Source organism: Fukomys damarensis, unplaced genomic scaffold (genome assembly GCF_012274545.1).
Source record: "Fukomys damarensis isolate Sample0158 unplaced genomic scaffold, DMR_v1.0_HiC HiC_scaffold_4, whole genome shotgun sequence".
In the NCBI taxonomy this organism is placed as follows: Eukaryota; Metazoa; Chordata; class Mammalia; order Rodentia; family Bathyergidae; genus Fukomys; species Fukomys damarensis.
Window position 1 is genome coordinate 62,249,545 of NW_022900916.1, and position 24,449 is coordinate 62,273,993.

At 39.7% G+C, this 24,449-nt stretch overlaps 1 protein-coding gene across 1 annotated transcript in view; it reads left to right on the top strand.

Moving 5' to 3' along the window:
• Window positions 1-24,449, top strand: part of Cdk6 (cyclin dependent kinase 6) — a 224,013-nt gene that overhangs the window by 197,105 nt on the left and 2,459 nt on the right. Inside the window, exons 9-10 of the mRNA XM_010603498.3 lie at window positions 16,686-16,736; window positions 21,448-21,583. Coding sequence (XP_010601800.1) covers window positions 16,686-16,736; window positions 21,448-21,583 — 187 coding nt within the window. The remainder of the gene's footprint in view (window positions 1-16,685; window positions 16,737-21,447; window positions 21,584-24,449) is intronic.

Genomic DNA, 24,449 nt, shown 5'->3' on the forward strand with positions numbered 1-24,449 from the left:
AAAAACATTTGTTCATCAAAAAATAAAAAACGGGGCTAGGGATTTAGCTCAGTGGTCCCACCGCCTGCCTCACAAACGCAAGGTCCTGAGTTCTATCCCTGGTACCAAAAAAAAAAAAAGCTGCAAAGATAAAAAAAAAAAAAGCACATGATAATCTTGGAGAAATGTTTGCAATGAATTTGGCAAAAGTATAATATCTTTAATGAGTAAAAAGAGTTCTTACAATTAATAAACGCAAGGGTGCGTCTCACCCCGAGTAAAAAAAAAAAAAAAAAGCTGCAAAAAAAAAAAAAAAAAAAAGCACATGATAATCTTGGAGAAATGTTTGCAATGAATTTGGCAAAAGTATAATATCTTTAATGAGTAAAAAGAGTTCTTACAATTAATTGGGAATTACTACCACACCGCAGGGTAGCTGTACCACTTTCATGTTAACATTATGTAAGTATCACAGAGCTATATGGATTTTATTAAAATAATACAGTTCAGATAACATGAAAATGAAAGAAATTCAGATCTTATTTTCCATTCACATATTCTTTGTTGAAAGGCAGTTAAAGGAAACTGCACATTATGCTGTAAATACTTCAGGACAGTTTGTCCACATTTTACACTTCCATTTCCTAAAATGAAACCCTCACCAGCCCACAGGAAGAAAGAATGTCTTTGTTCACCAGCTCTATTTCAACAAGCACATCCATATGGTAAGGACTTCCTCTGATGAGTCATCTAGAGTTGTCAAACACTGACTTTCCTTCATTTGACCCATATAAAAATAGGGTCTGAGGAAGCCTAGCATAAGAAGTTCAATCATTTGTGTTATATTCGTATCTAAATTTGCATCTGTCACAAACCCAGTGTGCCACCATGAAGAGTTGCCGTTCTTCAAGTATTGCTGAAAAAAAATTTTTTTTCAAATAGGTCTGTTGTTCTATTAAGAGTCTGTGAAATTTCTGAGTAATGCGGTGGTCTTTTGTTTCCTGTACTAAATTGTTGAGTTATCACACATTATTGGATTCTACCAAAATGTGCATAATACAAATACTATATTCATACAGGATACCAGTTGTTTTTACCACTTGTAAAGGAAAAAGAAAGTATCTTATGACCCTTGTCATAAGATATAAACTCAAACAGTAGGATAAAATGTTAGTGCAAGTAATTTTTTTAAATATGTCCTTGATTTTTTTCTTAAGCTTAAGTCAAATTCAGCCAGAGTTTTTTTTATGACTGCTAACCTCTTTCTTGTCTCTGCACTTTTCAAATGAAGGAGTACACAGCCAGGATTCAGATCCTGCTCAGGGTGCAGTGCTATCTTCTTTTGTTTGAGAAAAAAAGAGATCTTTAGAGATGCCACCTCATAGATTTGTGTATAGAAAGAGAAAAGATGGAACTGATTTTGTGTGATATCTCAGTATATTTTTCTTTTTCTCAAATTTTAAATTTTTAAATAAGTCGTTCCTAACTTTTAATTTTTAAATAAGCCTTTTGAAAAATTATTACAGTTCTTAGGTAAGGACATTTTTATTCTGATAAAATAAAAGTTAACTTTGTCAGTTCATCATCTCTCTAGTCTTTCAAAACTAGAGACATATAGGAAGCATTATTGACAGGCAGGCAGAACTCGTATTTGTATGCTAAGCAGATTATAATTTTTTAAGGAAAAAAATGAGAACGTCAGTCTTGGAGTATTTATAACCAGTGATTGAATCCAACTTGAGGCTATTTTTGGATCATTTGTAATTATGAGTGATACTCTTGGTTCCCTTCTGAACAAAGCTTTTTCAAAAATAAGCAGTGCCGGCCAACAGACATTTCCACTTCAGAAGATTTCTAGTGATTAGTTCCTCCAAAAATCTACATTAAAACCTTCAGTCTTGGAAAGATGTCATTTTGTTGACAGCTGGCTGATGTTAAATTAGAATTTTTTGCAAGAGAAAATGTGTATATGAGAATAGATGTGATCACACAACAGAGCTCATAAGGCAGCCTTTGACAAACAAAAAAACAAAAAAAAACGTGTCAAAGACAAGACCACTGGATTCAGGGATTGAAACTAAGAAGTGGTTTTGAAAGCCACATTTTGGCTACCATAATGTATGTAGTATTTGCTAATGAAATATGCTTCTACTAAATGGGCTTACTGTTGCATTTTCTAACCTTTATTCCTTGTATAATGCTTTGAAGTCAGCCCATCACCAAGAGAAAATTTATTTGGCTAGCTTGTTTTCAGTGATACATGTTGCTGATTAACCTCCTCACTCCTGTTACACCTTGATAGCACTTCAGAATCACTCTCTCAATCCAACTCATACCTGTGCCTGTAATCAGTCAAATTGAATGAGACAAATCATCACGATTGCTAAAAAGATATGGAGCCAACCGAGATGCCCATCAATAGGTGAATGGATAAAGGCAGTGTCAGCCATAAAAAGAATGAACAATAATCTATTATTTGCATGAGAACAGGTGGTACTGGGGACATCATGTTAAGTGACATATCTCAGATACAGAAAGACAAATACCATATTCTCTTTCATGTGTGAATATCTGAAAAAACAGTTTACCCCAGCATCATGATCACTCCTTACCCTGTCCTTAAGAATTCCCTTGAGCATTGTGATTGGAAAACAAGAGACAAGGAGATTCAGGGAGAACAGCAAACTTATTATTTGATTTTAAAAATGATCAGGAAGTACATAAAATGAATACTTGGTTCCTAGTAACAGAGTAGACAATTGCATTTGTTGCTGCTATTGGACAAGAAGTTGCCAGCCCTACTTTCTGTTGTTAAAGATGTGGAAGATATTAGTGCATTCAGAAACATGAAAAAAAAAGTCAGGAGATAGGGCCTTTGGGAAGTAATTAGGTTTAAATGAGATCATGAGAGTAAGGCTTCTGTGATAGGATTAGTGCTCTTATAAAGCACCAGAGAAGGCCAGGGATTCATTTCAGTGGTGCTGCACCTGCCTTGCAAGTGCAAGGTCCTGAGTTCAGCCCCCAGTACAAAAAAATAATAATAATAAAAACAGATAGACATGGTGGCACACTCCGCTAATCCCCACATTCGGAAGGCTGAGGCAGGAGGATCACCACAGATTTGCAGCCTGGGCTACATGGTGAGATCAAGACCAGCCTGAACCACATAGCAAGACCCTGTCCTCTCCAAAAAAATGAACACAGAGAGCTTGCTGTCTCTCCAGCCATGTGAGCATCATGCACACATCCAGAAGACAGCAGTTTACAAGGCAGGAAGAACACGTGAAGCCCGAATTGCGTTATCATTCTGGTCTGATCTCAGATTTACCTCCAGAACTGTGAAAAATACGAGGTGTGATTAAAAAAAATACAGTAAATCTTTATTTAACTTATTGCAGTAAAAGACACTTGCATATTCCCCCTCAAATACTCCCCCTTCCAACACACTTAGCCCATTATTCTTGCCACTTTCTTTTTTCTTTTTTTTTCTCTTAAATTATTTTACTAGTACATTTTAGTTATGGAACATATTTACATTCATCATTGGGAACTTGTACCTTTACATGATATATCTTGGTTCTTATTTTCTCCCCATTCCCTGCCCTCCCTTCAACCCCTCCACCCCTCCCTATTTACAAAAGCTTTGTTTCTATTTATTTCTTATCTCATATTTTTCCATTCACTTCTTTCCTTTCCCTACCCCTCTCACTTCCCCTACCCCTCTCACTTCCCCTACCCCTTAGTACCTTTTCTTCCTATTTCTCATTATCAATTATTAATTTTAATTCTTATTTATACGTTTGGTTTATTATACCAGAGAAATTATGCGGTATTTACACATATGTGTCCTACTTATTTCACTTAAGAGTACGGCCTCAATATGCATCCACTTTCCTATAAATGACTCTAGTTTCTCATTCTTTATGGCTGCATAGTACTCCATTTTCTAGGAAAAAAAAAAAAACACATCTTTATCCAGTCTCCAACTGATGGGCAGTTGGGCTGTTTCCAAGTTTTAGCTATTACAAACTGTGCCGCTATAAACATGGGTGTGCATATATCACTGTGGTATGTTTCTTTTAATTCTTTTGGAGAGATACCCAGCAGAGGGATGGCTGGGTCAAATGGAACCTCTAGTCCCAGCTCTTTGAGGTATCTCCATATTGATTTCCACAGTGGTTGCACCAGTCTGCACTCCCACAAACAATGGAGAAGGGTTCCTTTCTCCCCACAGCCCTACCAACATTTGTTATTGGTTGTTTTCTTGATAGCAGCCATTCTTTGTGGGGTGAGGTGGAATCTCAGTATTGTTCTCACCTGTATCTCTCAAATGACCAGTGATGTTAAACATTTTTTCATATATTTATTTGCTGCTGTTACTTCTTTGTCTGAGAAATGTCTTTTTATTTCAGAAGCCCATTTTTTAATTGGGTCTTTAAATTTGGGGGGTCTGATTTTTTGGGTTATGTATTCTAGATCATAGTCCTTTGTCTGAGGAGCAGCTGGTCTCTTAGCTCTCTTGGTGGTTTCTCTTGCAGTGCAGAAACTTTTTAATAAAATGAGATAACAGTTCATTCTTTGTGCTAGTTCCCATGCTACTGAGGATTTGTTCATAAGGTCTTTTCCTATGCCAATGTCTTTGAGAGTTCTACCTAATTTATCTCCCAGCAAGTTTAGTGTTCCAGTTTTAATATTTAGATCTTTAATCCACTTCATTTTAGTTTAGTGCATGGTGAAAGATAGGGGTCTAATTTTAATCTTTGGCAGATTGAAATCCAATTTTTCCAACACAATTTATTGAAGAGGCTATCTTTCCTCCACTGTGGATGGTTGGCTCCTTTGTCAAAAATGAGGTAGCTGAGTACATCTGGAGTTGTTTCTATATCTTCCAATCTATTCCACTGATCCTCAGGTCTGTTTCTTTGCTAGTACCATGCTGTTTTTATCACAGTGGCTTTGTAGTATAGTTTCAAGTTGGGAATTGTGATACCCCTTGCCATGTCTCTGTTGCCTAGAATGACTTTTGCTAGTCTAGGTCTCTTATGGTTCCAAATGAATTTTTGGATTGTTTTCTGTAGTTCTATGAAATATACTGTTGAAATTTCAATTGGGATTGCATTGAATCTGTATAGCAGTTTTGGTAGTATGGCCATTTTCACTATGTTGATTCTTCCTACCCAGGAGCAAGGGATGTCTTTCCATTTTTTTATATCCTTTTCAGTCTCTTTTTTAGAGTGCTGTAGTTTTCATTTTAGAGGTCTTTTGCTTCCTTTGTTAGATTGATTCCTAGATACCTCATTTTTTTGGATGCTATTGTGAAAGGACTTGTTTCCCTAGTTTCTCTCATTGAGTCTGTTATTTGTGTACAAGAAGGCTGTTGATTTTTAAGTGTTGACCTTGTATCCAGCTACTCTGCTGAAAGTGTCAATTAAGTCTAGAAGTCTTTTGACAAAATTTTTTGGGTCTTCTTTATAGAGTATCATCATCAGCACATATTAACAGTGTAACTTCTTCCTGTCCTATCTTTATTGCTTTTATTTCTTTCTCATATCTAATTGCTGTGGCTAATGTTTCCAAAACTATATTGTACAGGAGTGGTGACAGTGGACATCCTTGTCTTGTTCCTGACTTTAGTGTGAAGGTTTTCAGTTTTTGGCCATTTAATATGATATTATCAGCTGTTGGTTTTTCATAAATAGCCTTTATCAAGTTGAGATAAAGACCATCTATTCCAATTTTCTTCAGGGATTTTGTCATGAATGAGTATTGAATTTTATCAAATGCTTTTTCTGCATCTATTGAGATGATCAGATGCCCATTTCTGAATTGGGTCTTTAAGTTTGCAGGGGGAGGTCTGACTTTTTTTTTAAGTTCTTTATATATTCTAGATAGCAATCTTGTGTCTAAGGAACAGCTGATAAAAATTTTTCCCACCTTGTAGGTTGTCTCTTAGCTCTATTGGTGGTTTTTCTTGCAGTGTAGAAGCTTTTTAATAAGATGAGATCCCAGTTGTTGATTCTTTGTGCTAGTTCCTGTGATACTGAGGTTTTATTCCTAGTCTTTTCCTATACCAATGTCTTCAAGAGTTCTACCTAACTTATCTTCCAGCAAGTTTAGTGTTTCTGTTTTAATATTTAGATCTTTTATCCACTTTGATTTTATTTTAGTGCATGGTGAAAATCCTTGCCACTTTCTGAAGCATTCTAGAAGTCCGCTTTCATGTGTGTTTTTCGTTGCACTGTCAGGGCTGCCTCAATGTCTTTAATTGATTCAAAATGTTTACTTTCACGGTCATTTTGACTTTAGGGAAGCGCCCACAGTCCCATGGGGCCAGATCTGGTCAATAAGGTGACTGAGGACACTGATCCTTTTAGGAGCCTCCCTTTCCATTGGATGACACGGCAGCATTCCTCCTAAAGATAGTCATGAGAGAGGACTTCCAATACTTCTTCATTTTTTACTTTTTCTTCCATGCTCTTTCCCCTCCTTCCACACTCTCTTCAATTCTTTATGCCTTTGCTACACATTTTCTCACTCTGTTTTCCAAAGAGCTCGACTCCAGCTTGCATACATAGGTAAAATAAGCACCTGAGGGCAGGGTTCCCATCCTGCATGCTTAGTACTGCTTCTGTGATGGTTTGGACAAGATTGTGGATTTAGGAGAATGACTGCCGACCAGTCTCAGTTTTTAAACGCATTATGTTCAGGCACATAGTGTGTCATGCCTAGTGCAGGTTAAAGCATAGACACAGTGATACAAATTTTGGCTCTCGTCTGTTCATATGTGTGTGTGTGTGTGTGTGTGTGTGCATATACACATGTGTGTGCTTGAATTATCCAGAGATGAACCAAAAAGGGGAATTTTGAAATGGGAAATTGAAGTTGCTGTAAAGAAGAAAGAAAAAAAACCTTCTTGCAGGGAAGAGCAGTTACTATTCACTATATGTTCATTGAATGTCAATTATGGACAGACTGGGCAATAAACTATGTTCTCTGAGCACAGAAACAAGTTAGGGTTGACCTTGTTCTCATTAAGCTTCAGTTAGTGTAGAAATCAACAAGTAACAGAAGTAGGTTCCTATAGACATGGGGAGAGACAGATCACAAACACAACATACATGCAAGGAATAGTGTTGCTGACCTTTTTACCTCTGATTGTAAAAGTCATTAGTGCTCAAAGAATGATGAGTACAGAAAAATAGAAAAATGCAAAACAACAAATCACTAACCATCTATAAAGCATAATGGTTTCAGAAGTGTCCGCCTTTTTGATCATAAGGAGTTGGTGTGTTATTTTACCCTAATCTGATAAATCAAATGTTAGGAGAAATTCAGACCATATCATCAGGTTATCCGGAGCACATGTCTTCAGATGAGTGCTTGAAATACACATTGTCACTGCGCTTCTGTACCATGTACTTAAGCCTGTCATATATTTAGGCCTAAAGCAATTTTCTTAGCAATTTTTTTTTTGCTGTCTTGAATCTATAATGTTTGGTTGGCAATAAAATTTCTTTACTACTTTTTTTAAATAGATGAGTGAGTTATAATTCACATATCATGCAGTTCACTTATATAAATCTACAGTTGTAAGCTTAATGTGTCCAGAATTGTGCCACAATCACCAGATTAAATTTTAGAACTTTCAGCACCCCAAAAAGAAAGTCTATACTCAGTAGCAGTCTGTCTTGGGCAGCTCATGGTGCTATACGAGAATACCACAAACTAACCCTGGAAATTCATTTCTCACCATTCAGGTGATAGGGAAGTCCATCAGTGAGGCACCAGTGAAGTCAGGGTCTAGTAAAAGCCATGTCTTTGTTCCTAAGCAGCAGTCTTTTTATTGTGTCCTCGCATGGAAGAGAATATTAGGAGACTCTTTAGATCTCTCTTAGAAGACAACTAATATCACACACACACACACACACACACACACACACACACACCCATCTCATTCGGCTTACTTTACTGAAATACGAACTTAAACTCATGTTCTCCTACCAGGGCGAGTTCTCTCTCCTCTTATCTTCTTCCTTCATGTGGCCTTTCATCTCTGCCCACCTTCTCCCCCAGCCCCACTCCCAGTTTAGGCCCTCAGCATTTCTCTCACACACTCACCTCCCAAGTGGGCTCTTTGGCTTAGTCTCCAGCCCATATGATTGACTCAGCAAACCCCTGCCAAATAAATCTTTCTATTCTAGTCTGCTGTTCACTGATGTCAAATAGACCAACCTAGCCACTTATTCAGCTGTGTTTCCTGAGATAAGTTACTCCAGTAAAAGGAGTAAAATCAGACCACCTCCAAATACTCTAGTGAAAATTACATGATTGCCTCAGGCTCCAGACCCCACCATGAAACCTCTACGTAATTATGCTATGTTTGTTTATCTTGTCACCTGTAGAAGCAAGGATCATTATGATTGTATATGTAGGTGTGTATATGTTTAAAATTTATAAGTACTTAAAATTTATATCCTAATAAATGTATTAAATAAATATAAATCTATAATATAATTTCAGTACCTATAATGTGTTGCTAGACATTAATAAGACTATATATATAAAATGCTTCTTATATTTTATATATATATATATATATGCGCCCCCTTTTTTGGAATTACTCAGCTCCAGTTTCGATTCTGTGTACCTAGTGAGTAATTGCTTAATTAGTATTTACTAAGTAAATCACTTCATTGATTTTCTGCTTAATCTGGTTGTTTGAATAGGTAGTAATTGTAATGGGATGTTAACTTTTTACATTTAACAGATAACTATAAAATGGAACACAGGGATAGCGAGTATAAAATAGAAGGGCAGTATTTTTAAAAGGCTACTTTATGAACATGGAAAATTCCTCTACTTATCAAGACAGATAGCAGCTAAAGTATAGCAGCAGGTCAGATGGAGGTTACAGAGGTGCTCTATAGGGTGACCCAGTACTTCCTTGTCTTTTTAGTACAATGAGAGTATTATAAATGAAATCTTTTATTTTCCATTATGCATGAATCATTTCCTTTCTATAACAGACATATTAGTATATATTTCTCATCTACCAGGAAGCATACCACACCTCTCATTATTATTTTCCATTGTTCATTTAGATTAGGCACGATATTTCTGTGTTCTTTTAGCTATTTAAGCGCACACACACACACGCACACACACGAAACCTGAAATTTAGTCTCCTTTGTAATTTGACCCAAAAAAATCACCTCATTGATAACAGACTTCATGATTGAGGCTTTTTATAAAACTACATACAGGAGAGGAAATAATACTACTAATTCATAATTAATCCTCATCAGAAAATTTGGCATCTGTCACTTAGAAAATTTCTCTTTCTAGTCACACATGTGTAAATACCAAATAGTTTCTCTGGTGTGAAAAACTATAATAGAACATAAGATCCTAATAAGATAATTGACAATGTGAAATAGGAAGAAAGGGGCAAAAGGTGTAGGAGTAAAAGTGGGAGGGGTAGGGGAAAGGTAATAAGGGAAAAGAAAAAATATGAGAAAATGAAAACATGGAAATAAAGTGTTTGTAAATGGGGAGGAGAGGAGGGGGTAAAGGCAAGGCAGGGACAAGGGGAAAAAATGAGAACCAAGACCTGTCATGGAAAGGTACAAGATCCCAATAATGAATGTAACTGTACTGTGTACCTAAAATGTACCAATAAACTCAATTTTTAAATTTTTTTAAATAAATAAATAAATAAAACATTTTCCTTGATAAAGTTGTAAGAGCTGTAACATACTAAGGAACATGTAGTGTCCCGTGTCAGGTTGAAAGCTAAACAAATGGTGACACATGGTCCCTTCTTTCATTCCTTCCTTTCTGTTCCCAGTGTGAAACACATTGCTATCATCTCTGGGTAGTACTGGTAAGGAACAAGGGCAACTTCGCACCATGAGTAGGTATTTTAGTTACCACTTAGTGTAGGGCTGTTGTAAGCTGGACGTTCCGTGGATGGTATTGGTCATCATCTCACATAGTTGATCCTTTGAGTTCTCATCTCATTATGAGGCAGCCAAGGTTCAAAAGGGTCAAGAGACTTTTCCGAATGTCATTCGGTATGGTGGGATTTGTCGGTAGGGGTTTGATTCCAGGACAGTTCACCTCCTCAGTTCTCTCCTCACTCAACAAACATCTTCCCCCAAAAGAAGCACATTAATTATAAAGAAGGAAATACAGAACCATTCAGATTTAACCGCTTATAAACTCAGGAGAACCTTGAGGAAAATCGCTGCCATAAAATGGCCAAGAACAATACCAGTTGGGCATGATAGTTCCTTAGAGCACATTGAGAATTGACCTTGTGCTTTGAAAAGAATGTCGCTTGTCATTGCATTTTTGTGACAGTCTCCTATTATGAAAATGCGCTTACATATATAAGTAAAAATATATTACTTGTACGAAGTTTTATCTTAGCATTAACTTATTATAAAGTCCATTGGGGGGGAAGGAGGATATTTGAATGAAGTTCTTGGAAATAGCCTAAAATTCTCTTTCATAAAAATTATATCAATATGTCCAGAATTGTAAATCAGTGATAAAGCGTATGTTTAGCATATGCAAGGCTCTGACTTCATTCCCTAGCAGCAGAAAGAAAAAGAAAAAATGCATTGCAAAAATGTTCACTTTTCAGGTATTTCCCTCCAAATAGTGTCAGATTTTCGAAGTGTTCTCTAAGAAAGTCCTGTAATGATAGGAGGAGACCTTGTGCAACAGAATAGTCATAGAAGCTAAACATGGAGACAATCTTCCCACAAAAAAGGAGAGTATAAACCAGGCGACAGAGAATATGGGTATAAAATTAGAAATGGGATTTGTGAGCTTTTGAGCCAACAGAGATGTAGGTTTGTATGCCATTATTCTAAGTGCTTGGCTAAATGAATGAAGTCTTTTGAATTAAGTAACTGTAGTTTTTGGTATAGTAAAATGTACTAAATTCACTGACCTTTGGTGATGTCCTGTATAATAAAAATATTTTTTCCTTAAATGTTAACCTAAGAAGTCAACTATACAGTCCTTATCTTGAGGTGTTTTGTTAGATATAATTTTTCATTTTGTTATTTACCCCTCCCCAAAAATTGTTGGAAAAGGAAGAAATTACTTTTAAAAATACAGATATCATTTAGATTTGCTACTCTCAAATGTCTCTATTGCAAATTTTACCTTGGAATAATTAGTTTTAAAAGAATTGGTTTACACTTAATAATCAGCGCTTTGGGTAGTTGAGGCAGGAGGATCACAAGTCCTAATCCTGCCTGGGCTTTTTTGTGGGTGGAGGGGTACCAAGGATTGAACTTGGACCTTGTGCTTATGAAGCAGGCAGTAAAACCACTGAGCTAAATCCCCAGCCTGCTGCCTGGGCTGTTTAGCAACTCAAATAAAAATGGGGGCTGGGTACTTAGCTCAGTGGTTCCACCACCTGCCTCATAAGCGCAAAGTCCCAAGTTCAATCCCCAGTACCAAAACATAAAATAAAATAAAAATGGACTGATGATGTAGCTCACTGCAAAAGCCCTAGGTTCACAGAAACTGAAGTAAATTTTAAAAATGCAGTATGTCCCCAGCTTACAAATATTCTAGCTGCAAACTTTCACAGGTGTACTGTATAAAACTCACTTTGCCAATACAAACAAGTCCAACTTACGGATGTTCTCCTGGAACAGAACTCGTTCATAAGCCAGGGACTTATTGTAGAAGAATTAGTAAGTATGTGGCCAAGAGGGTTTGTGCCTAAAAGCAGACAAGATGGTTGTGCTTAGTAAATGCTTTCCTTGAAAAAATGCACCAGGTGTGGTGGCGCAGGCCTGTAATCCCAGCACTGGGGAGGCTGAGGCAGGAGGATCACTGTGAGTTTGAGTCCAACCTGGGCTACACAGTGAGTTCAAGGGCAGTCTGAACTACATAGTGAGACCCTGTCTCAAAAAACCAAAAAAAAAAAAAAAAAGAAAAAAAAAAGAAAGAAAGAAAGAAAGAAAAGAAAAAATGCATAGATTTTTAGGAGCCTCAGTCTCACTGTTTACAGTATAGCTAGCATTTCTTTCCCATATTCAGTCTTCATGCAGAGCCTAATTATTCCCTAGGTTTTTCTGGGGAGATAAATTTCCAGGCAATGGAATGAAAGAGATTTCAAAGTTATATTGAGCCTCTTCCGATTGTCTCTGTGTTGCCATCACCATTTCTGTCCATGTTTGTGTCTTCATGTTTTCCTTCAGCCTACTGCTTCCTTTCAGCTCAGCCGTAAGTCATGATAATAAACAGCTCACTACTTGGAGTGTCTGTATGTTAGCTGAATCCTTCCTACAGTTATACAGTTAAGGCAGTAGAATTAAACCAAAGAATATAATCAGATATTTATTTCATGTTTTTCCACTTAAAATATGCATAAATTGTATGAATTTAAGAATATTTAATGGGCCGGGGATTTAGCTCAACAGTTCGGTGGCCTGCCTCGCAAGCGCAAGGACCTGAGTTCGATCTCCGGTACCACAAAAAAAAAAAAAAAAAAAAAAAAATATTTAAATCAGCTAACCTGAGAAAGAAATAATCACTCATAGTGACTTCTGTGAAAATACAGCCCTATATGTCTCTGGAGATCACAAAGACCTGACATCCCCAGGAATGTTTTCATTAGCGAGCATTAAAGACAAATTATATGAGACCTCCTGTGGCTGTCTTACATCTCTGTATTCTACCATATTCCAAGGTTTTGCCGTGATGAAAGATTTCCTTCTTCCTCAATCCACGGTGCCTCTCCATAAACCTGATGTACACAGAATCCTGTCTCATAAAACCGACTCTTATAAACCATTCACAATTTTCAGCCCAAACTCAAACAACTTGTATTAAAAGTTGAGTCACATTCATGAACCGCCTGGCCCCCTCCTCCACGTGACCCATTCCCATTGGCTTGTGACTATGTATATATTTCCAGAGATCCACTGTAACAGCACTGTATGCAGTTACAGCTCCAAGGCTCCACGTACGCCTAGCCAGCCCACATCTGCTGCAAAGCCACTAGCAGAGCTCACAGACCAGGTCTCCCTAAGGAGGTGAGAGTTATTCCGACTTGTTCAGCAAAGTGCTGCTGCAAAGAGTCTAGTATTGCCAAAAGCAAGTATTTCTGAATGTTCACAGAATAGAGGTTAGGATTTGGCCCTGTACTTGCTGCCCTCCTTACTGAAAAAGGCCAAACCATTGGGCCATTCTAACTCCAGAATGTTGCTCAATGGTAGAATACTTCCCTAGCTCACACACAGCCCAGATACTCAATTCTCAGCACTGCGAAAGAATAACAAAAAAAACAAAATAAATCTAGACAGGCCATTGCTTTAGTCTGGCTGCTATAGCAAATACCTTAGACTGGATAGTATTTTTTAAATAAGAGAAATTTATTAGCCAGGCATGGTGATGCACACCTGTAATCCCAGTACTCGGGATGCTGAGGCAGGAGGATCGCTGTGAGTTCAAGACCAGCCCGGGCTACATAGTGAGATCCAGGTCAGTCGCAGACTACATTGTGAGACTCTGTCTCAAAAAAAAAAAAAAAATATGTATTGCTCACAATTCTGGAGCCTGAGAAATCCAAGATTTGATGTCTCACAATGTTTTTCTACCTCAAAGACAGCACCTTCTTGCTGCCATGCAGCAGAAGGAACAAGCTAACTCTCTTCAACCCTTTCTTGGGTTGAGAGAAAGGTGGAATTTAAATCCAGGGCCTTTGCACAAAGCTGCGTACTCACCCATTTGTTATTTCTTATTTTTAGACAGAGTGCTCAGATTTGTGATCCTCCTGCCTCAGCCCCCCACAGTGCTGGGATTATAGGAATGCACACTACACCCAGCTCCTCAGCCTCTCATGTAAGAGCACCAATACCATACATGAGGGTAGAACCCCAAGAGGCTTCATGTCTTCCTGCTGTCACATTGGGTGTTAGGTTCCAACTTAAGAATTTTGGAGGGACACCAACATTCAAACCATAGCAGCCATCAGAAGTAAGTTCACAGAGAAAATCAGTTAATCGATACATCACTGCATTCTTTTACAAAGTAGGGCAAGGATCTAAAGACACAATGCAATCTGAATACAGAATCCCACAGGCACTTGCTTGTGAAGCATCAGATCTCTGAAGCGTCCTTCTCCCTAGAGGCTTAGTCACAGTGACTGAGCAAAGAGAATACTAGTAACCAACATAAAAGTATTGTGGCAGAAATGAAGCACGCAGGCTTTAGAGCAAGGCAGACCTGGTGAGACTTTTAGGTCTGCAATTTTTTCGTGTCATAGCATGTTCATCTTCAACCCCTTTTCTTCATTTGTAAATAGGGATGATGGTAATAATACTTTTTTCTCCAGAAATTTGTTCAAAAATAAATGAGATCACATGTGGGGAACACTTGGCACCATGCCAGACGAAACACTCACACAGAAATTTGTTCAAAAATAAATGAGATCACATGTGGGGAACACTTGGCACCATGCCAGACGAAACACTCACACTCCATAGATGAGTGCTAAGATCTCATTTTTTAATGCCCAATTTAAAAAACAAAAGAAAAAACCTGTCTGGATTCTGTTGGTGCCCAACTGTGGTTTGTTACAAAGTTGACTATTTTAATGACATACGAGTTACCTATATTGATGTAACAGGGCTGCCAAACACGATATGTGATTGAATGGCTTACGGCACCAAAATTTATTTTCTGATCGTTAGGAAAGCTGAAAGTCCAAGAGCAAGGTGTCGGCAGGTTCAGAGTCTTCCAAGGCCTCTCCTTCTGCCCCATCCGCTCACTGTGTTCTCACTCGGTCACTGTCCATCTACGTTTCACCTTTGGTGAGGACACCAGTCAAATTGAACTGGGGCCCACCTCACAGCCTTATTTCAACTCCCTTGCCTTTCTTAAAAAATGCTTTTTAAAATGCCCTATTTCCAATATAGTCACATTCTGAGATACTGGAACTTAAGTTTCGGCATATAAATTTCAGAGGGACACAATTCAGCCCATATTGTTGTCATAAATAAATCAATTTGGAAATAATTCTTTGCAAGAATAATGACTTGAATAGAAAGTATGGTTGAGGAGGGCCAGGGGTGTCGCGTAGTGGTGCAGCACCTGCCTGACAAGCACAAGGCCCTGAGTTCGATTCCTGGTACCAAAAAACAAAAGAAAGTATGGTTGAGGGATTTTTAGGCGTTTCTAACCACTGAAATGGAATGACTCTGCAGGATTCTCTATATTTCACCTACATAGTAAATAAGTTTATTGTATACAGAAAACACGAAGTCAAGAATAAATCTCTGTAAATTAATATCTAATATAAAAAAGAAATATAGTTTCTGATAACAGGCTACACATATCTTTAAATTACATTAGTGTGCCAGGTGTGGTGGCACACACCTATGATGCTAGACCTCTGGTAGGCTGAGGCAGGAGGATCACAAATTCAAGCCTAGCCTGGGCAACTTAGGGAGACCTCATCTTTAAAAAATTGTAAAGGCTAGGCATGGATCTCATTGTGCGTGTAATGCCCTGGGTTCAATCCCCAGTATTGCAAAATACATACATATTGAAAAATACTTGCTTGTATCATTCATTGAGCAAGGAATTGGGAAGACTTATTTGTATTTCATTCACATAGATATAATAATTTTTATCTGTTGAGGTAATTTCGTAATTTGTACCTGTTAGCCAGGCATGGTGGCACATGCCTGTAATCCCAGCACTCGGGAGGCTGAGGCAGGAGGATCGCTGTGAGTCTAAGACCAGCCTGGGCTACATAGTGAGTTCCAGGTCAGTCTCAACTACATATGAAACCCTGTCTCAAAAAACCAAATGATAATAATAATAATAATTTGTACCTGTTGAGATAAAGCATTAGGGTAAAGGTTATGGAGAAACCTAGAGAAATCCTGAGCAGCCTCGGGGAGCTACTTTATCTCCTTGGACAAACATCAGAAATGTCACAAAGTGAATTTACTTAATTGCTGGTTAAATGCTCAGTGTAGACAAGGGATGCTGTGTTCAGAAGATACAATCACCTCTTCCGCCCAGTGTTGAGATTTTGAACTTTAATGGTTAACAGGAAAAGAAAGGGGTATATTTAAAAAATAAAGATAAGCCTGGCGTGGTGGGCCGTGCCTGTAATCCCAGTGTTTGGGAGACTGAGGCATGAGGATCGCCATGACTTCTGGGCCAGCCTGAAGTATGTAGCGAGGCCCTATCTTTAAAAAAAGATGACTTGCTACAGGATTCAAGACCAATGGAGAGAGAGCGGCCCAGAGGGAAGCACCTAATAAACAGTGGTGCAAGAGATGTGCTGAGCAGGGTCTCACCAAGAAGCATTTCCAAGAGTCCCACCTTCCCATGGTGTGGTATGAGGCCCACGGTGTCTTCCGCCCCCAGGTTCAGTTGAACTCTGACACTTGTGGATAATGGTGTACTGTTGCTGCTATGACTGCAGAATGATACCCGTGCTTGTGAAACACAAGGCAGGTACCACCAGATTCTCATGGGAGATCTTTACCTGAAAGGGTATGCAAGGACAGCCTTCCGTGATCAGTGGAAAGGTGTCACAGTTCTTGATTTCTTCACCAGCCGTGGAGAATATTTAATTTTTGTTAAGCAATGATAATGACAGATATAACTACATGTAACCTGAGAAGATTCCTGTGTAAGATGTGTCTTTATTCCTTTAGGCCTCTTTTTCGTGGAAGTTCAGATGTGGATCAACTAGGAAAAATCTTGGAGTAAGTAATAACTAAATCAGTATCCATAACATTGAAAACATCTCCAGTGACTTTCCTCTGATATTGATATAATATGTTTATCTCTTGTCTCTCTTACCCCAAGTCGCTGCTGCAGACAGTGTTACTATGTGTGTGGTGAGTGGAAACAGTGCCCGGCATTTGAAGTGCAGCCTGACTGCTGCTTTGGAAGCTGTGTGTTGCTTGTCTGAACCTTTTTTGCTGTTCCTCTTTCTTTGCTTGGCTGAGCTCCAGCTCTTTAATGCAGACGTGTCACCTTCTTAGGATTCTTTTTCTTTTCTTTTTTTTTTTGGTACGGGGGATCAAACTTGGGTCCTTGCGCTTGCAAGGCAGACGGCAGAGCCACTGAGCTAAATCCCCAGCCCTTAGGGTCGTTTTAGATGCACCCTTCATCAGATGTGGGGCACTTGGTGCACTGGTAACCCATCCTTGTCCGTGAAGATGCTTGTCCCCATCAGGATATATTTTCAGCCATCTAGATTTGTTTTGCATTGTTGTGTTTTGTTTTCCTGAGCCAAGGATAGGATGCTATATAATCCCATTCTTCTTTAGAGCACAAAATGGGTAATGAGAATCCTAGGTTCTCATCCTGGGACTATGATTAAATAATTTGAGAAAGTCATTTAAAACACCTGACTATCAAAGGCTTGCACAGTCTCTGGCACATAGTAAGTACTTTAAAAATGTTAGTGACTATTGTTACTCTAATTCATCTTTAATTATTTAACCTTTGTCTTCCTGAATTTCTTTGAGAAATGAAACTCTGACTTAACTTTAGTCGTAAAATTCTTTCTTGGGCTCAAATTCTTTGGTTCCATTTTTTGTTACACAGCTCCTTGATGATTTGCAGAATACATATGTGCATGCTTGTGCATGTGAGCATATGTATGCTTTCATGTCTCTGGAATATAACTGGGTCTTTTTTTCCTCACAAAGCATGCAGTCAGTATGGCATCTTTTTTGGATATGTGCATCTGCCAAGACCCATCAGAAGTGGGGTGGAGCTTCAAGAAAGCGGGAGCTCTGATTAAAAATAGCTGTGATCATTGGTCTGAAACATTTCATAGGAATCCCAGTGCTTTTTATGAAATCTGAAGTCAGAAAGGTGGCAAAAGCATGGCCCCTAAAGAACAGAATTCTATGTTAGCCCCATGTATTCAAGTATTACTGCTTAAAACAGCTGGAGTAACACTGGAGTCTGACTTTGCTCTTTTCTGATGACTGGAAACAGCTCCAGTGACTTCTGGAAGTGCCCGTGCTGCCACTGAGTCAGAACCCGGTGACTCGAAAGCCTGAAGAACATTGCTAGTTTGGTTTCTTCGTTTTTGCTTTTGTTTTTTGTCGGTGAACTTCCCAAGTGTAGGGCAGCTCCACTCTTGGTACTGCTGGCCACCCCTGCGATGGATAAATTTGGCTCAAAGTCCTCAGGTTAATCCTGCTTCTTGATGTCAGGTTTTGTGATCCTTCGGCTATGAGCTCACATTTGGTTTCCCCTTGACCACTGAATATATTTTGTGCGCATGTGACCTTAAAGAGGGAACTGTGAGAGTCATACGTTTTGGAATCCCTCTGTTGAATAGAGAAAACTTCTGCACCAAAATCCGCTTGCCAGGCATGGCATCAAAGGCCATCCCTTCCTCTCCCTTATCTGCACCACCTGGGTTTTGCTGTTCCCCCAGCGCAGTGTGCAGTCTTATTAATATTTTTGGTATCCCCACTTAGAACATGGAGCCCTACAGTGGACCAGAAGGAACATTTGACCAGCATGTTTGACCTGCTTCTGAGGGAAAGTTGGTTCCACTTTGGCAGGGACCTGACAAGCCTGGATTTCCAGCAGAAAAGAACCTGTAAAGCTCTGTACATTTTGTGCCTATAGATTTTTATTTCTTGGTGTCTGGCATTGTTTCATCAAAATTAATTATGTTACATTTCCTCACAATGCATTACCTTGGCCAAGAAAAGGGACAGTGCTGCTCCCTAGTGTTACTGTAAAATATGTGAAAAATGACTTCTGTCCCCACCGTCACAGCCATTTACAGGTTTTGTGCTGTCGGTCTCTCCAGTGTAAATGTCCACTTTTAAGGCTTATATCCAGCTGTCCAAATAGTGGAATGTGATGCAAGCACTTTTTAGCGTCCCTATCAGAATTTTAAAACACTCATATATGGGCCATAAAAGTTCATATTCGATACGAAACTGAAGTTTTTAAAGGAAAGCTGTACTCATATACTCTGAGACACACATATTTCAATGTTTAAGAAGATTTGTACTTTGCAAAAACACAAGTACTTTGAAAGTGAAACAGTGCTTCTAGCCTGTGACATTTTAGAGCGCTTCTTAAGGGCAGTGTCATAGTTAATGAAAATAAAATATTGGATTTGGAATTTGGAGACGGGTTCTCTACGGGCACTGTGACTGAAATCAGTGTGTGACTTTTGCAGTTCAATTCAATTCATTCCTCATTCTCTTGTTTCCCCAGCTACAAAAGGGGACTTATACCCCTGGCCAACATGCATCAGGACGTCCTTCCATGAGTCAGAAGAGGGGAAAGACTTACAGTTTTATATAAAACTTTATAGAAATAGTAATTTTTAAAATACACATATAGTTTGTATGTAATCTACCATACATACATACAGAGATAAGCTCTTTCTCTGAAAGCTTTTGGCTTTCATTTGACTATACTCGCAAGATTATATCTCAAGGTATAAATTCAAACTTGGAAATAAAAAATTTTTATCTCCCACTCATTATGATGAATGGCGATAATATGCAAAAATTCTGATATAAAAGGGAAAAGCCAAAAAGGAATGAAAGAAAATTTTGAAAGATCTCTAATAAACCTTACTGTTTTTGTCCTTTGCCCTCTCCCCAGTTCTGTCCAAACACATAGTCGTGCATTTCCTTTTATTTTCTTCTGACTGGGGGCATGCTGGGGATTTAACCCCGGCCCTTGACTGTACGGAGCACGTGATCTACCCCTGAACTACACTCCTGGCTCATTTTCTTCTCATTTCTGTCATTTCAGAGCTCGTCATTAAACACATTCCTATATTGCTCAAGTTGTTTCCACTCATTGGTTTCAGTAAATACATCCACAAGACTCTTTGCCTTCACAGTGCGGCTCTCTCTAGATGCCCAGCAAAGGCAGAGTTAGTGTCTTGTGACAGCCAATGACAAGTGCATTGACAGCCAGGGTATCTGCTCTTTCCAGGTAAGGTCTGGATCCTGGGCTCTGTCTGGATAAGGGAAAGGGAAACAAAGCCCTGCAGATACTATGACATTCACCACCAGCTCATCGTGAAACCTGGAAGTACATTCATGAGGTCACCACTTCCCCGGCCTTAGTCTCATTCAAAGGGTGCCGACCTAGGGGAAGTCTCTAATGTGTGTCAGCATCATTTCTAATTGGAGTTAAAATAACTTGCTTTTGTATTCGAATAGCAATACATTCTGTCTGCTAACTTGTTTTAATTCGTTACTCTATCTTTGTAAGCTATAAGTTCTTCCATCCTCTTATTTCCCTTGCTCAAAACTACTTACCACCTATACGTAACCTATGAATAATATCTTAGTTTTTAAATTACATAGATAGACTCACATTAATATGTCTGAAGAACCTTAAGTTACACATAAAGAGAAGTCGAGCTATTCGTATTTGTAGTGTGGTGGCACTGTGTTTCCCACAACACTATTTTCCTGTGATGATGATGAACAATGATACTGACCAGATTAGCAGTGTTGACGCATTCTTATATGCTTCACATATGTTGTCATTCATCATCATGACAACCATCAATTATCATCATTATTGTACACATAAGACAGCAGGAGTCACAAGCATTAAGTATTTCGTCATTCCTGCCAGTAAGTGGGAAGATGCAGAATTTGAACCCAAATCTACCTACTTCCAAAGCCTCTTCTCGTTTTCTCACTTGCTATTTTCTCCACATTTCTGATCCCAGAATGGCTTTCAGAGGAAACCTATACAATATTATTTACTCACTTTGGAGTACCGCAGATGTCTTTTATAAAACAGTATTTGCATAAGACAAGACTAATGCTTCCTGGCCCAGGTGGTTCTGCTGCCTGCCTCATAAGCATAGGGTCCCAAGTTCAATCCCCACTACAAAAAAAAAAAACTTTCTGGCCCTACTTTTCTTTTGTCTGATGTCTAATGTATGTAGTTGTTGTTTGGGAAATTACTCTAACCAGCAATGCAGCTAAATTGATGTATTAATAAACCATATTTGGATGAGTGTCATGAAAGCATATCCTTTTGGACATGTTCCATCAGAACAAAAAAACCCACTCATGGGCATAAGGGAAGATATTATATACCCATGTATAGCTCCTTAAATCCAGTGGGTCCTGTTTTAGCCATACATTAAGGCTTCCCCTGAATGTATGTTCCACTTCTACACTAGCAATTCCATCTAGTATCTGATGCCCAAGTAATCTCTTACCTCCTCCTCAGGAATATTACAGCTACCCTGGGATGCAAACCTTGACCCTGTGACCACCATATTGCCTTAGAGCAGAGGCAGATGAGAGAACCTTCAAATCATAAAAGTGAAGTTCTCTTGGGGCTCTGTGTCCCCTGACCTGCCCCGTAGGCTTTACTTTCTCTAGACAGTGAGAAAGCCCTTCAGGAAGAGGGTAATGCTCACATTCATATGTGGTTCTTTTGTAGTGTAATCGGACTCCCAGGAGAAGAGGACTGGCCTAGAGATGTCGCCCTTCCCAGGCAGGCTTTTCATTCCAGACCTGCCCAACCCATTGAGAAGTTTGTAACAGATATTGATGAGCGAGGCAAAGACCTACTTCTGGTAAGTTCATGTAGTGCATAGCCGGTCTCCTGGGCTCGTCCTATCCAGACGGGGTGCTGGACACGAGTATCAGTGGCAGGCATCACATGCCACAGCCACATGGGGGAGTTGGCTGCAGTCTTTGCATGAGTTCCGTTTCCAGCTGGTGGCTTTTGATTCTGAACCCCACTTTTTAATGAAGTCTGCCATCTTTGAATGTGTATTTGAATGCCACAGTGGAAGCTTCTCTGTATGCTTCTTTAGAGATAAATGTTATGTTGGCTTGTTTAAAGCTTCATGGAAGTTAAGCAACCTGTTTGTCTTTTGGGGGAGGCAACCAGAGTTTGAACTCGGGACCTTGCAGCTTGTGAGGCAGGTAGCGGAACCACTGAGCTAAATCCCCAGCCCAATTTGTTTGTCATTTTAATGGTACTTTTTCTAAGACAGAGATGTAATATCACATCTTTAAGAATATACTCTTCCAAAGAGACTAAGTAGCAACACTCCTATTAGTTACCAGTTTCTTTAATAAATATTTAATGTGCCTTGCATATATAAAATACCTCATTGAAAATAAGGCCAAGAAAAAAAGAAAAGAAGGCAGGCGTGGTGGCGCACACCTATAATCCCAGCACTTGGGAGGCAGAGGCAGGAGGACCACTGTGAGTTGGAGGCCAGCCTGCACCACAAAGCAAGAACATGGTGTCTCAAGACAAAAAAAGAGAGAGAGAGGGAGAGAAGTGGACTTCTAGGCTCTGTTTGAGATTCAAAATCATACTATTGGACCTTATACACAATTTCCCTGTACAGATGGGTGTATCTGTTGGGCTTCTCTTGATGTTGGCCCCCAGCGAGTGACGAGTGTATCTTTTACCTCTTGAAATAGCAGACTTTGATATCTGCTCAGGCCTGTGGATCCAGGCCAGGGCTTCTCCATGTGTCTCATTCTGCACCCACGCCAGAGAGGCAGCACTCCTTCGGGTATATTTTTCTCATGCAGCAGATAAATGCTCCCACACAAGCAGGCAGAAGCACAGAATGGCCCTGAGGCCTGTGCTTGGGAGAAGCACGCTGCCAATTCTTGCCGCATTCCCCTGGCCAAACCATGTTACGGAGCCAAGGGTAACTTCAACTGAGGAAAGAATGCTTCTCCTGTGGAAGAAGGGGACCGAAAAGAATATCTGCTGAAAAAAGCTTAGTCCACTGTAGTATTCAAGACTTGACTAAGTGATGATTCTAAAAGCTCATTTTGTAAGTCAGCATTTTGGAGCAGAAGCAATATTATCCACAGAGTTTTGAGTTAAGTCTTACGCCGCTTACCTTGTACCGAAAAGTGAGCAACAATAGAACTTACCCACTTTTCCTAACTATATCTATAGGACCAAATGTAATGAACACTTCCCCTTGAAGTTTCCACATCCCCGCATTTGGCTAAGGAACTCTCCTCTCCCAATTCTTACACCATCGGTGCAGAGGAAGGGCCTTCTCCCAGACAGTCCTGTAGCGATATGTCTCTATCTTGAACGTATTCCACAGCACTTCTCTCTTTCCTGTGTCCCACGCATTAAACTGGCGGCTTCCTTTTCTAATACTGCTGCCTTATTTTCTCCTTGGACTGTGGAAAGAAAGGCTCAGTCTCAAGAATTTTTGCCTCTGCTTTCCTGTTCTTTGCAAATTTAGCCTTTGCAAAGCTTTTCTAAAGTTGTTTATTACTATTAGACACAGAGGAACCATTCTACAAACAAGCTGCCTCCTCTGCCTGCTGTTTACCTCTTTGATTTTCAGAAAACCCAAAGGGGAGACTGGCATCCCTGAACTGGTAGGTAACTCATATAAATAAGATTTCAGGAAATCCAAGAACTTCGCCTGAAATTATTTGGAGAATTTTCTACTTGTATATGACTCTTTAGGCCAGTAGTTCTCAACAGTATATTAGAGGGGCTCCACATCCCATGAGAACCAAATGAAGACTTAGGAGGAGCCCACACTGAGGACTGGAGATGTGTGCATAACTGTAGCAGCCTTCAGTCTCTGGAGGACTGGAATTCATACACATTCCAGAGACCCAGCTCCAGGAGCGGACATAACGTGCTGAGTGTCTCAAATGCGGTCCTGTCGCGTGTTGGCAGCCTGTGAGCTGCTGCGGCGGCGGGTATGTTACTCGTCATTCGTGCCTGTCACCAGCTAGGTGCTCTTCAGGAGCTATCAGTGCAGGGAGAGGAGAGGGAGTTGAGGAAGCAGGTTCTGGGAGTGGAGTGGAAGTGGGGCTGAGACTACGGGCACCGTTAACAGTTTGGGGATGTAGGTGGCTGCTTCTGCAGTGGTTCATCTGCGCCTGTCCCCTGTAGCCAGTCAAACTCACTAACCCATTTGACCAGGATCAAGTGCACCATAAGTGCAGGGACCAGTTCATTCGCTTGAGTTGTCAGACTTCAGGGGCTCAGATTTGGTCCCCTGGGCTCTGGAGGCCTGATGCTAGCCCATGTGGCTTCTGGATATGAATGAGAAGGACAGCGTCCCTTCCTGCAGTGGTGCAGCCTACGGCAAGGTTCACGGCTTGATGCCTCAGGCTATAGGGGCTTAGGTTTAGCTCTTCTTACTCTCCATTGGGCAGCATTGCACAGCAGTCACCCTTTAACACCTGAACAGGGCACTTCTTCTCTCTGCTCTTTGACAACCCTTGAGGCAAAGCAAAAGGCTAGGGTGAAGTCTCTCACAATAGCACCGAGTTTGCTAATACTGTACTAGTCCAAGTAAAGTGACACATGTACTGCAAATAAAACATTAACTTGTCTGTATGTGGTGGTTGGGTTTTTTATGCTAGGCAGGTGCTATACCACTGAGCTACACTCCCAGACCTCAAGCTTTTTTTTTTTTTTTTTTTTTG